Source organism: Eurypyga helias, unplaced genomic scaffold (assembly GCF_000690775.1).
Source record: "Eurypyga helias isolate BGI_N326 unplaced genomic scaffold, ASM69077v1 scaffold7764, whole genome shotgun sequence".
In the NCBI taxonomy this organism is placed as follows: domain Eukaryota; kingdom Metazoa; phylum Chordata; class Aves; order Eurypygiformes; family Eurypygidae; genus Eurypyga; species Eurypyga helias.
This window is the reverse complement of record NW_010246815.1, coordinates 26,837-38,896: the sequence shown is the minus strand read 5'-3', so window position 1 is coordinate 38,896 and position 12,060 is coordinate 26,837. Positions and strand designations below refer to the sequence as shown.

At 45.1% G+C, this 12,060-nt stretch overlaps 1 protein-coding gene across 1 annotated transcript in view; it reads right to left on the bottom strand.

The window, feature by feature from the left end:
- HSPA14 (heat shock 70kDa protein 14) overlaps window positions 1-1,303 on the bottom strand; it is a 19,823-nt gene extending 18,520 nt beyond the window's left edge. The window contains exons 1-2 of the mRNA XM_010150542.1: window positions 1,279-1,303; window positions 1,106-1,152 (exon numbers count right to left, since the gene is read on the bottom strand). Coding sequence (XP_010148844.1) covers window positions 1,106-1,152; window positions 1,279-1,303 — 72 coding nt within the window. The remainder of the gene's footprint in view (window positions 1-1,105; window positions 1,153-1,278) is intronic.
- Window positions 1,304-12,060: the final 10,757 nt, after the last annotated feature.

The following is a 12,060-nucleotide window of genomic DNA, read 5'->3' as shown; positions in this document are numbered from 1 at the left end:
GTGTTCAAGGCCAGGCTGGATGAGGCTTTGAGCAACCTGGTCTAGTGGAAGGTGTCCCTGCCCATGGCAGGGGGGTTGGAACTGGATGGTGTTTGAGGTCCCTTCCAACACAAACCATTCCGTGACTCTGTTATTCTGTGAAATACTTCTAAATTCATTTTTAATAAGCTGAACAGAATGTTTTGTTGGGTCGAGGGTCAGGGCTGACTGGTATAGATTCTTCCCACAACAGCCCAAAAGTGAAGTACGCAGAAAGCTTGACAGGCAAACCTGTTGAAAAGCTGGTATTAATGCCTGTAGGTGGCATAAATGCAGCATGTAATTGCAATGCCACAGCTCATCCGCAGCGTTTACTCTGTTGGGCAGCTCAGTATCTAGTAAAGTTGAAGCCAGATTTTTATTTTTTTTTTTTACTTACACCAGAGTGCTTATTAGAGAATATCCCAAGATATTTTTTTAATATATATTTTAGATGACATAAAGCATATTAAACATCTATTTGTTCTTGCTTGTAAGTCAAGAATATTAGTTTTCTTTCTCTCTTTTCTTGAAAATGCTTTGAGTACCTACGAAACAAACCATCCTTTACTGTACTCCACATCACAAACTTGAGTCACAAAGTAGGAAAAATCCAGACCTTTCCAATCCAAAGCAACCAAAATTCCAACCTGTGCCTGGGGCATTGATCAGTGTCCACTGTATAAGCTGCTGACCCATGCTGAAGTATCCCGGGGGAATTAGCCAATGCCTTCAGCTGATGCAGTTTGTCTGGAAGCAGTGTATCCTGAAGATACACTCGCGGCCCTGAGCACTGGAACAGGTTGGCCAGAGAAGCTGTGGATGCCCCATCCCTGGAAGTGTTCAAGTCCAGGCTGGATGAGGCTTGGAGCAACCTGGTCTAGTGGAAGGGGTCCCTGCCCCTGGCAGGGGGTTGGAACTGGATGGTCTTTAAGGTCCCTTCAAACCCAAACCATTCTGTGATTCTGTGATACGGATCTCTTCTGAGTCACTCTGATACACTTCTCTGCTACCATTCAGCCAATTGCAGGTTATTCTTGACAGGAGTAAGGAGGCACTAAAGGCTAATTTAACACAGCAAACATACTTCGTAGATAGAACTAGCACAAGTCGCCTTTGACAAGGCTTTGTTGGCTGTTATGAAAGTCAAATATGTATGATTTTCTTTAGAATAAGGGTAAGCATGTGCCACTGATAATTGCATGTAATATTCTCACTGCTGCTTTGAGAATTGCTGTAGTCTGTATCGGGCACTGTCACCTCTAGGCACATCTGTGATGGTCATGGTTGGCTGAACAACTTTATTACTCTTGTCAGGTCTGAGAACTTTTAAACATACATACAAATGAAATTTTTTTTCCGAAGAAAATAATAGAAAACTGTTTAAACAACTTGTTTTGTAAATTTTTGGCCTTTTTTCTCTCCATGTCCCAGTTTTTCCATCTCCTAAATGATGTCAAATTCACTTTGCAGGAATGTTGAAAGGCTTTAATAATAGGTAGGAAGTGTACCCTTAGCTGGAGGATGCCCTGTAAATACAAAATGTTACGGTTAATAATGCAGATCTAAGTTACGACATGAATTATGAAGGATGCCAAGAGGCAATCCCAGAGCTTTCCAAGCAAGCAAAATATGTCTGAAATTCACTTTTGTGCTCTGGTTGGAAAATCTTGTGTTCATTGAGCACTGGCATGAGGTTTATACTTTGTAGGGCAAGTTCAATACAAACCTGAGGAGCCAACTGCCGAAATAGGATCAGGTCAGTTAGTAGCTGATGTCTGAGTTTTAGGCAAAGAACTGATCTAGGCGTGAGGGTGCCAGCTGGAAACATTCTGTGCACTGTCAGAGATTTACTATATGACCTTAAGGAAGTAATTTAATTTTATTGTTTCTTGAGTTCTTCATGTGAAAAAAAAAAAAACCCCAACCAAGAGTAGCATTTTCCTTTCCTCCCAAGGGTGTTAGGAGGATAACCACATTAATTAGTTGCTTGCTTAGAGGTGAGTGTAATAGGGTGGAGTAGCTAGAACATAGCTCTTCCTTATCTCTGCTGACCAGTCCTGGTCAGTATCATGTCAACTAAATTGATTTTTGCAGAAGGTGATTAAACACAATTAAATGTCCATGTTAAAACCGGCGCTAAGATTAGCTTTATTGAACTGAGATCAAAGTGGTGATAGATTCTGAGCTCCTTTTATTAAAAAAGTGTTAATGGGATCCATGCAGAGCTGACAGAACGATTTCCTTTCCCACAAATCCATCGTTATCTCTAAAGCTAAAAGATGAAATTAGAGTTCTTTTTTTAAACTACAGACCAGTCATTTTTAATTTTTTTTTTTAATGTTAATGGTCCCTGTCTTTAGCTAACTTATTAACATTCCTTTGGCAGCTTTACTCGTTTCTGCTGCTCAGCTTAAGGTTTTTATTTTCTTGTTGCGGCGCATCAAGAATTTTTTGGATAGGTTCTACAATTCGCTTAAAAGAAATTCAGATTTTGCTGGGGACACCGTGGCTGGTCAGCAGCTGTGGGGATGCAAAAAGGAAAAGCGCAGCATGTGCAACCATTCTCCTTTGTTTTAAGTTCTGAGAAAGTCCTAGTTAAATGACAGGTTTTCTGTTCGATAAAAATCTCTGTCCATCTGCACTCACGGGCATTAATTCACATCCAGTAATGACAATAATAATGATAATTATGAGTAACAGAGGACAGTCCCGTGGTCTGTGTGAAGCGCATTTGGAGGATCTGTGTTTAATTTTGAGCGTATATGGCTGCATGTTGTTGAACAGTCATTGAAATCAGTGGGACTCTTTCCAGCAGCTTCCCTGGTCATTGGCTGGGGCCCTAAAAGGCCTATTACGACAGGGGAAAATTAACATAGTTGTTGGCAGCTCATCAGCAGATGACTGAAGGGATACACTGTCCACCTTTCCAGACCAGAGCTGGCAATGGCCAGGGGTGCAGAGGAGGGAGGCTGAACTGCTGATGAACAGACAGCCGCACTCTTCTCCCGTAGGGACAACTTCAGGGCTTCGGAGGTATTTCAAGCACTTTTTTTACCGTGTGTTGTTTTGGTTTTAATGACTTGGGTGCAGAGAGCTGCCTCTAAAGGGATAGCTGTCACTTCCATGGAAAGCTACATGTTTATGGAGACTGAGACTTCTCCTGCCAGGCAGATTTGGGGTCCAGGCAGTTGGAATATGTTCTATCGACATACAGTCACAGGATGGTTTGGGTTGGCAGGGACCTTAAAGATCATCTAGTTTCAACCCCCTGCCATGGGCAGGACACATCTCCTTCCCACAGGAGCTTTGTTCAATTGGGTGGTTTGTGATGCAAAATCCCTCTACGCTGCCTCACTTCTTTGGAAGTGGGAGAGGAATCCCTGAGGCCTTTGCAGAAGAGCTGCTGCAGAAGATGCACTGCCTTCTGGTAGCTCACAAGGGACAAATTCCACCAAGATGCAGTTTTACACCAACTTCAGCAGACACATCTGCAGCACCATGAGCCTACCCCTTTGAAGAAAGGCATGTGCTGGATTTTCAGCTCTGGATTTTCCCAGGTTATCATATGGGGATTTTCCTGGCCTGTTCTCATGCCTGGAGATCCTCTGAGTGCTCTTCAACCACAGAGCAGAAAGGCAAAATCTGCTCAAAGAACTTACAGTCATAACAAAAGTGAAATTGAAGAATGAGCCAAACCATCAGGAATTCCCTGAGGTGCAGAAAACAGTGAATCAGCCTGACCAGAAGATACGCAGAGGTTTTGACGGATCAGCCTCCTCCCCCTGTGCCAGAGTGCTTATCCATCGTGGGACAGGTTGGATGGGTAGAGGTGGAGGACCCATCCTGCATTCAGAACTCTGGGGCTCTGCTGGCCTTCTCTACGCTGTAAAAGCTAGTAGGAAACCCCCGCTGCTTTCGGTGGGATGCATTCTACCATGAAGAGGAGTGCTTCACTGGTGTATCAACTTACTCATTAATTCATTTAATTGTACATTCATTATGTTTACTCATGTGACAGACTGACACAATCCAAGGCTTACCTTCAGGATTCATTATAGGTAGAAAATTAAACAAAATATTGCCAAATAGTAAAAATATCATTCAATATCACCTTGAAAACCCATTATTTTCACATTATCAACATCCTTTACGAGCAGGTCTGGCACCGCTGTACGCACTGCTTTGCCATGTGTTTTACCCCATGAAAGAGGGGGACCCATGATCTTAGTAAGTGGCTTGTGACAGGCAACGCCCATGACTTTTGGGTGCCTTGGGCTTCCACGGGCTTCTAGGAGTGTGAAAGCATTCCCCACTTGGCAGCATCCCCTCTCTTTTGTCTTGGCATTAGCTCCCTGCCCTGTGTTTTTCAGTTCTGTTACTGTGGAACCACCAGTAACGCACCCACAAGAATCGGTGAAGACAGTAGCACAGTGGGTGCCCACTTGCCCCTGTCATAGGTCTGTGAGAAGTTTAAGACAGCAGATGTTCATCTTGGTGAGCTCAGATAAGGCAGGTTGAGGTTTTAAAGCAAATTGCTCGGCTTTGGGATCTCATTGTCTAGTCACATTCGTTTATCATTCTGGGCCCCTGCCTGTGGACTCTTTCCATTCCTTAGCCTTTCTAAACCTAAGCAGAAAGGGAAATAAGTAGTTCTGTACTCCTCCCCTCCGTCTTCTTGTCTATTTGCAGCTTAGACCGGGAAAAGTAAAGAGTTTGGGGCTTATGCTTTCATCCTAGCCAGAGCAGTCTTTGTTGGAGGCCTGTCCGGATGACTCACACATGCGGATGGGCACATTCCCAGCTCTGCTGTGGAGGACGAGCAGTGCCGGCTCCTTCAGAGAGAGATTGCTTGTTCTAGTTGAGCAGCTGTTAACAAAGACTGCAGAGTTTTAAATAACCTTAATAAATGAAATCTCTTCTCCCTCTTCAGTTAATCAGGCCTTCCTTTCTTTGTATGTCAAAACCCTGCTGGCTCTCCTCTTACCCAGACAGTTTTTCATGGCAGCTAAAACCTGAATGCAGGATATAAACAGCCAGTCCTGTTGACTGAATGAAGCCTCCGTTTCCAGTGGCCTCGTGTCTTGAGGATCTGCTGCTTTTGTCCTAGTAAAGCACCAGGGTTGGCGTAAGCCTTTCGCACGGCTGGGCACTTGTCATGATTCAGTCTTCCGTGTGATCTCTCTGGAGCCTAGTGAGATTTATTCTACAGCCACTCTCTTGGGGAGGGGAGAGCTGTAGAGATCCTGAATTGAGGGGAAGGAAGTGAGATGGAGGAGCTGGTGCCACCACCTCTAGAGATATTGTGGACTGGCAAATCCCTGATCCTTGGCTTTAAATACTTGGAGCTGCAGACAGACGCTTGGAGGGCACGGGACTGCAAGCCCACATCATTTGGGGTGCAGCAGCTGCTCTCCCCGACTCCCCCACCCCTGCGTCTCAGCAATCGCTCTGCAGCGTTTGCATGAACTGGGTGATTTTTTTTCCTCCCGGCAGCGCAGAGGAGTTAAGGACAACGTGAAAACTTACATGCACTCTAAAGCATCTCTCACATTCTTTCCTCTTGCAGAAAGGAAGCTGGACTCAAAATCTGTGGTGCTTTCCAGGAGGATGAGAGAGGCTGAGCTCTGTAAGTTGCTGTCTGGGGAGAAGTAATCAGGGTCTGTATGGAGAAAGCAGAGCTCGTAAGCCTGACTAAAGAGCTGGTCCCAAAGTGCACATGCAGAAACTCCAGATCAGACTTTAGCTGACATCAGTGTCAAGCACATATTGGTCACGGATACTCTCTAAGGGATGGTTGGAAGTTTTGTTAGGAATTGCTTTTGTAGCACTCCAGCAGTGCAACACATTTTTCAAACACCTTCAGGAGAGGTTGCTAACAGACATGCAAGCATTAATTATTTACCTTGCAGTAGGTGAGCAGAGGTCCTAATATGTGTACCTATAGGTACACACACATGGACACACACACACATACAGAGGAGCTGGTTTCCCATATTATTCTCTGAGGACAGGGTAAATAAAGCCACCGACAAAATCCATTAATAAATAAAAAACAAGGGCTCTGCCTTATTACCAGTGAAACGAAGGGTCTCTCACTGATGATGCTGAGAGCTGAAGGGGGTATTGCACATGGCACTGTAGAATGGAGATAGGGAAGGAGGGAAATGCGAAAACACAGTGGAAGTGAAAATTGTGTGCCCTGGATTAGCTCAAGCACAAGGTCCAGGTCTGAGCTAGCTCACACATGGCAGAAATGGGCATCCCTAGAGGTGCTTTCAGCCCATCAGTTTTTGGAGCACTGAATCCCTCACTCACAGACATCTCACTTTCAGACATGTAGTCTAGCACAGATGGATCCTATCCTACGCTCGCTGTTGCTTTCTCTCTTTCAGCATAGGTAGGCAAGTGAGCAGCAGTACAGACAAAAATTGCAGCTATTAGTCAGAAAATGCTAACCAAAACTAACCAGCCTAAAGCATGTGTTGCTAGGAAACAACCAGCCTCTTACTGTGCGTTGCTGCCATTTGTATGCATCCACTCTTCTGATTTTCTTATTAATATTCTTTGCCTCAGACGCAGTAAGAAATTTCCGCTACAAGCTGGCACAGAATCCAGTCCTCTCCAGGTCCCACGATGGTTGAATTTAACCTCAGACCACCGGTACAAGGGGATTCAGCTACTTTGGTTTAGTCTAGCAGCAAACTGGCTGAATTCACATGCCCATTCACACACATGGGCATATGCAAACAGGGACAGCTGAGCTTTGCAAGACAGAGCCGTGTGTACTGCCTTCTGGTTTTCCAGCCTCTCCTGGAGGTTTCTTCCTTTCAGCACTGCTCTTGCCTGTTAGGCACTAACCTGCCTTCTTGTGACACTCCAACCATATCCAGAGAGAAATCCAAGCAAAAAAAAAAATTAATCCTGCTACAATTATTTTCTTAGGACAAGCTACACTGATAGGAATACCTTTATCTTGCATTTTGATGTCAATGTTAGGGAGCTTTATTGATTTCCTATATTTGAATTTAAGTCAATGTAGTTAAATCAATACCCAACCGGAGTGGAGTTTAGGTTCTCCATTGATTTTAAGTGCGTCCGACACCGGTAGAGTTTGTCATTTATAAGCACAAGATATATCCATGTGAGGCAGCTTTAAATCTCTCTGGCCACATTGCATGAGCTGCACCTGAGCTCTGCTGACATCTAGACTGGGAGTTGGAGGGAGTTTCCAACGATGCATTCCCAGTCTGCTGATGGTTGACGATATGTGAGGTTTCCTGACAGAACATGATGTGTGGCTGCTTCCCAATGCAGTTCCATCAGAAAAGTGAAGTTTAGCAAAAGAATCATGCTTTTTGCTTTCTTTGGGTGTGTTTTGAGGTGAGTTTATTTAAAGCATGTCATCATGCTGTGAGGGTTAGGAAGGGACTCTGCCTGCAGTGCCATCAGTAGTGTGGGAGTGCCGTAATCTTGGTCCAGGCAGGGCAAGGAGAGCACTGAGCAGCACAAGTCTCAGCCTAAGCACTAGTTGCTAACACTGATCAGCAGCAGCCAGAAATCACAGCACCTTATAATCTCATACAGACGTATTTGGCACTGCCTGCAACTTCCACAGTCAGCTCCTCAGCCATAAATCCGTCTTGGCTTCCCTGGAAGGCTCTTGCCTTTCATTGTAGCAGTGAAGGAAGGAGGCAGGGTCCCTGCAGATAGCCCTGTTCATTGCACATTACTGAGTAAGGCAGAGTCCCGGAGAAAACAGTCTGGGAGAGTGTTTGTCAAAAATCTGAACGTAGGGCACAAAGGACAGAGTTAAAGCGTTTCACCTTGTACCTCTAAACTGATAATGAATGGGAGAGTCAGTATGGCATGGATGTACGTACATGCTCCCTTGTGGGGGTTATTCCACAATCCACAGATCTTTGCTGTTTGGGACTAGTTCTTGAACAAGCCTGCATTTTCCTTTGATTGTCTTTGTAGCAGTTTGCCATGAATACACAGCCTAGTGCACTTGAAGCTATTATAAATAAACACCTCAACTCTTTAGACCTACTCCACATCTCTTCCCACCTTGGTGTATTATACTTTGACAAAATCTATAGCTGTCCAAGGGCTTTGCCGCTTCATTTTACTCTGCTAAACTCAAGTTTTCAGAGGATTTCAACAGAATCAGAGCTCTCAACTCTCTTATTCTTGTTCTGGTGTTCTTCAAATCCCTTACAATCAGCGATTTATACAATGGATGGCAACACAGCCAGAAAATCCCACTATTCCAGGACATTCTGCCCATTTAACGGAATTAATTGACATGTATACAGGTAGAGCCTGTGAGTTTAATTTTACGTACAGAAAATGAAGGCACAGGAAGATCAGAAGGCCATGGTTCAACTCATAAAAGGAAAGCAGAGAGCTTGTTCATTGTGTTTCTACCTCATAAAACCCCTCTATCCCTGTGGGAGTGAACAGAACCCCACCAGAAAGGAATGCGCCATCTCCTATCCTGGTTTGCACTGCCCAGGCACCCTCATAACGTGGTGGCCGTAGGACAGGTTATGACATACTGAGTCCTAAGTGAAAGGCTTTAGCCTTGACAGGCAGGATCTGAGCTGGTCCCAAAGCCTGAGACTGGCAGCAGACCCCTTAAGAAACCATCCTCTGATAGCTTGACCCATCCTGGAAAAAGTGAGACCTACTTTCTACTAGCTAGAGGAGCAAATTAAGATGCAGTACTTGGGAAAGAAGCTAGTTCAGGCGTTGGAAACCCTTGACAGATGCTGTTATTTTTGTAGCTCAGTGCCACATCAAACACCGGTACAAAAAGGACTCAGGTGGCAGTTGGTTAAATGCAATAGTAAAAATGGTAAAAAGCCTACTCCTAATATGTTACAAATTAATAAATGCCTAAAGAGTCACATCCAAACCTTGGCAGCTTGTCTGCTCTGGAAAACCTGGACTTCAATCTCTCGACTGAGCATACATCTCTAGTGCCGTTTGGGATGCCTCGTGTGACTTCCAGCGGGGTTGGATGTATGTGCATCTCCTGGAGGTCCTGTGTCAAATCTGCCCACACTGGGTGTCTCATCTGAGAGAGTTTGCAATGGCTCTAGACACTTGTGGCGAAGTCACTGAACTGAGCCTGTCTTGTTTGGGTTTTCAGTGAATTTTCAGTATTTCCTGTCACAGAGAGGTAGGCGGATAGATGGATGGATAACTACACATATATAGGTATTTGTCAGTTATTCAGGTACGTCTGCTTTTAAAAAGGAAGTGGAGAACTACATGAAAATGAATCTGTCAGATGTGGCTGAAAAGCTCTGATGAGCAGGTAAAGATTCTCCGTAGATTTTATGCTGATGTGCTATATTTTTGCTACAAACCAGTTGGCTTATCCTTAGCTAATTGGAGGGTTGAATGTATCTGCCCACTAGTGCAGGTCTTGGATGAGAGGTGTTGCACTCTTAAGGACAGCACTCTGGTCTCGCAGATGGAAGAGGAAGTTCACAGATGTCAGGAGTCACATTATAATGGGCTATCAGAAAATCCAGACCCTTGAAACTCTAGTCTCTGATGATGTAATTCTGTTGGCTTCGTCAGCAACTCATTGTCTGTTTGTTTCGTTGAATTCACTTGTAGCCCAGCAACTGAAATCTCCTTAAGATTGTTCTTCCAGTTAGGGGTCTTCTGCTGTCTTCTAGTCTTTTCAGATCTTCCCAAAGTGCCCTGGGCCTTGAAAAGATCACAATGTTATTGAACTGAAAAGAACTTTAAAATGCAGTTTTCTCCTCTCTGAGAAAGGGACTATGGAAGCAATCCTTCATATAACACAAACCTTTCCTTTCTAGGTAGTCTCAAGAAAAAGAAAGTGAGAGATAGAACCACCAACAGGCACCAGCCTTCTCCTCTTTCTTCACTAATTGTCAGTTATTAATTCAGCCATCTTCCTGATGAAACCTCCCTCTACCTTCAGATGAGGTGGCTGGACCTCAGAGCTGAGATCTCCATTTCACAGCAGGCCACACGCTGGTGCCAGGCCAGCTCTGGAGCTGTTGTGCCAAAGAAGGCCCTGAGACGGTGCACAGCCAGCTCCTGCACGAGCGCCCCGCTGCTCACCTCCCCCATGAAAACAGCAGCACAACCCCATGACAATACTTCTAATAGCCACCTTTTGGTGGGGGTGGGGTAGAAATTAATTATCAGCCAAACCACGTAAATCAGACTTAGTGCTGGTAAAGATAATCTGGGAGAGGAATTTTTCCTTCTGCATCAGTAATGAACCAACGACCTGCTTTAATGTTAATGTTACTTGACTTTCAGATGTCCTCTGCTGCAGGAGTTAAGTCCATGTTCCTCAACCCTTCCACCTTGTTAAGATTTTCTAGCACTTCATAAAATAACAGAGTATTAACTCTGGGGAAGTGGCCAAACACACCTTACTTGAAACTTTCCTATCCCTTCCTTTTCCTCCCAGGTACATCTGGATAAGATATTCTGCATTCCCTATCTAAAACTACCATTCTTTTTTCCAGGGAGGTATAAAACTATGTACAAATTTCACAAATTTGCATTTAATTGCCTAAGCTTTTCAATAAATTGATTAAATTGTGTTGCCTGAAGTTTGCAAAGTGCCAGAGTTTTCCTTGTGGCCAAGAATATATTTGTTTACAAATATATAGGTGTTTAGATCCTGGTTCAAGACCTCTTGCCTGCTCAGCTACGACTTATTTGCCTGCGGAGCGATCATGGAGCCAGGCGTGCACGTAAGGACAGACTCACCGTTGCCATGAGTCAAATGAGCTCGGCAGAGCCCAAACAATTTCCATCATCCCATGGCTTGGTTGTGGTTCTTATGCAAAATTATTTAGAGAGAAAGGCGCTCAAGTCATATACATGCTTCTGAAGGAGTTTTAAAATTAGGAAGGAAAATATTCACCCTGAACAAAACACGAGAGTGGAAATGTTTTGTGTAACCAGGTGGGACTCCTGCACCCAATCCACCGATGCAGAAATAGCTGTCATCAGCCCCCAGCGTTCTGGAGCTGTCGTGTTCTGGAAGTTGACATTTGCTGATGCCAGCAAACTCAGCAGCCCGCAAAGCTATTTTTTCCCTACTGCTGAGACCACCATTTCATAGAGTCTGGCAAAAGAGGTGCCTTCTGTCTCCCAGCATCACATGCCAAGAGAAAGCCTTTTGTCTGCCTACAATAGAGCTAGTGGCAGAGAAGGAAGTTGTGAAACACTAGTTACTGTTGCTGGCAAGTGAGCCATAAAGGAGAGTTCCGCCAAAAGGACACAGGCTGGGATCTGACCTCCCTCTCTGTGCTCCTGGCTGGTGTATATAGGTGAAGCCATCTCTTGAGGGAGCGCTGGAGGCCGGTTGTGTGCTGAGCCAAGACAAGAACTCCTCGGAAGTTAACAGCGCTGTTAGTGCCGGGGCAGAGATCCGGGTCCGTGTCGGAAACACGGACAATGCTTCCCCTCAGTCTTTCCACTGAGAGATTTCTGCCACTTGGGCAATTGCCATGGGTCTCAAAATGCAGCTATGAAATTGGTAGCTATTCCAAATTAAATCATATCCTGGAGAAGGGGGGTGAGAGCAGGAGGGTGGCACTGAGCAGCTTTCAGGCTGGCCAAATTTGGCATCTTTTTAATTTGCGAAAATCTACCTTCTTAATAATCCTTGCCTGTGCTTGCCCTCTCTCTTTGTGCAGCATCAGTTCCAGAGTGTCAGAGCAACAGCGTGCGGTGCCTTTGGGCACGGGAGATGAGTTGTATCAGTCTCTCCGGAGCCCAGCAGCCTACGCTGCCTCTCTTCTCCGCAGCCTCCCATGGCCCATGCAGCTAGATCTGACAGGACACCGATGGGGTGATCCTCTGCGTCTGCTGTGGGGGGTGCAGAGCAGGAGGGGTGCTCTGTGGGATGCTGTCCTGATAGAGCAGTGCTGTGTGGTGATGACGGATCTGTTCCCTCCCTGCTAAAGGGCACCTGCTGTCTCCTCCCTGCTAGAAGCTGCGCAGGGCCGTAGGCACATGTCAGTGCGTCAC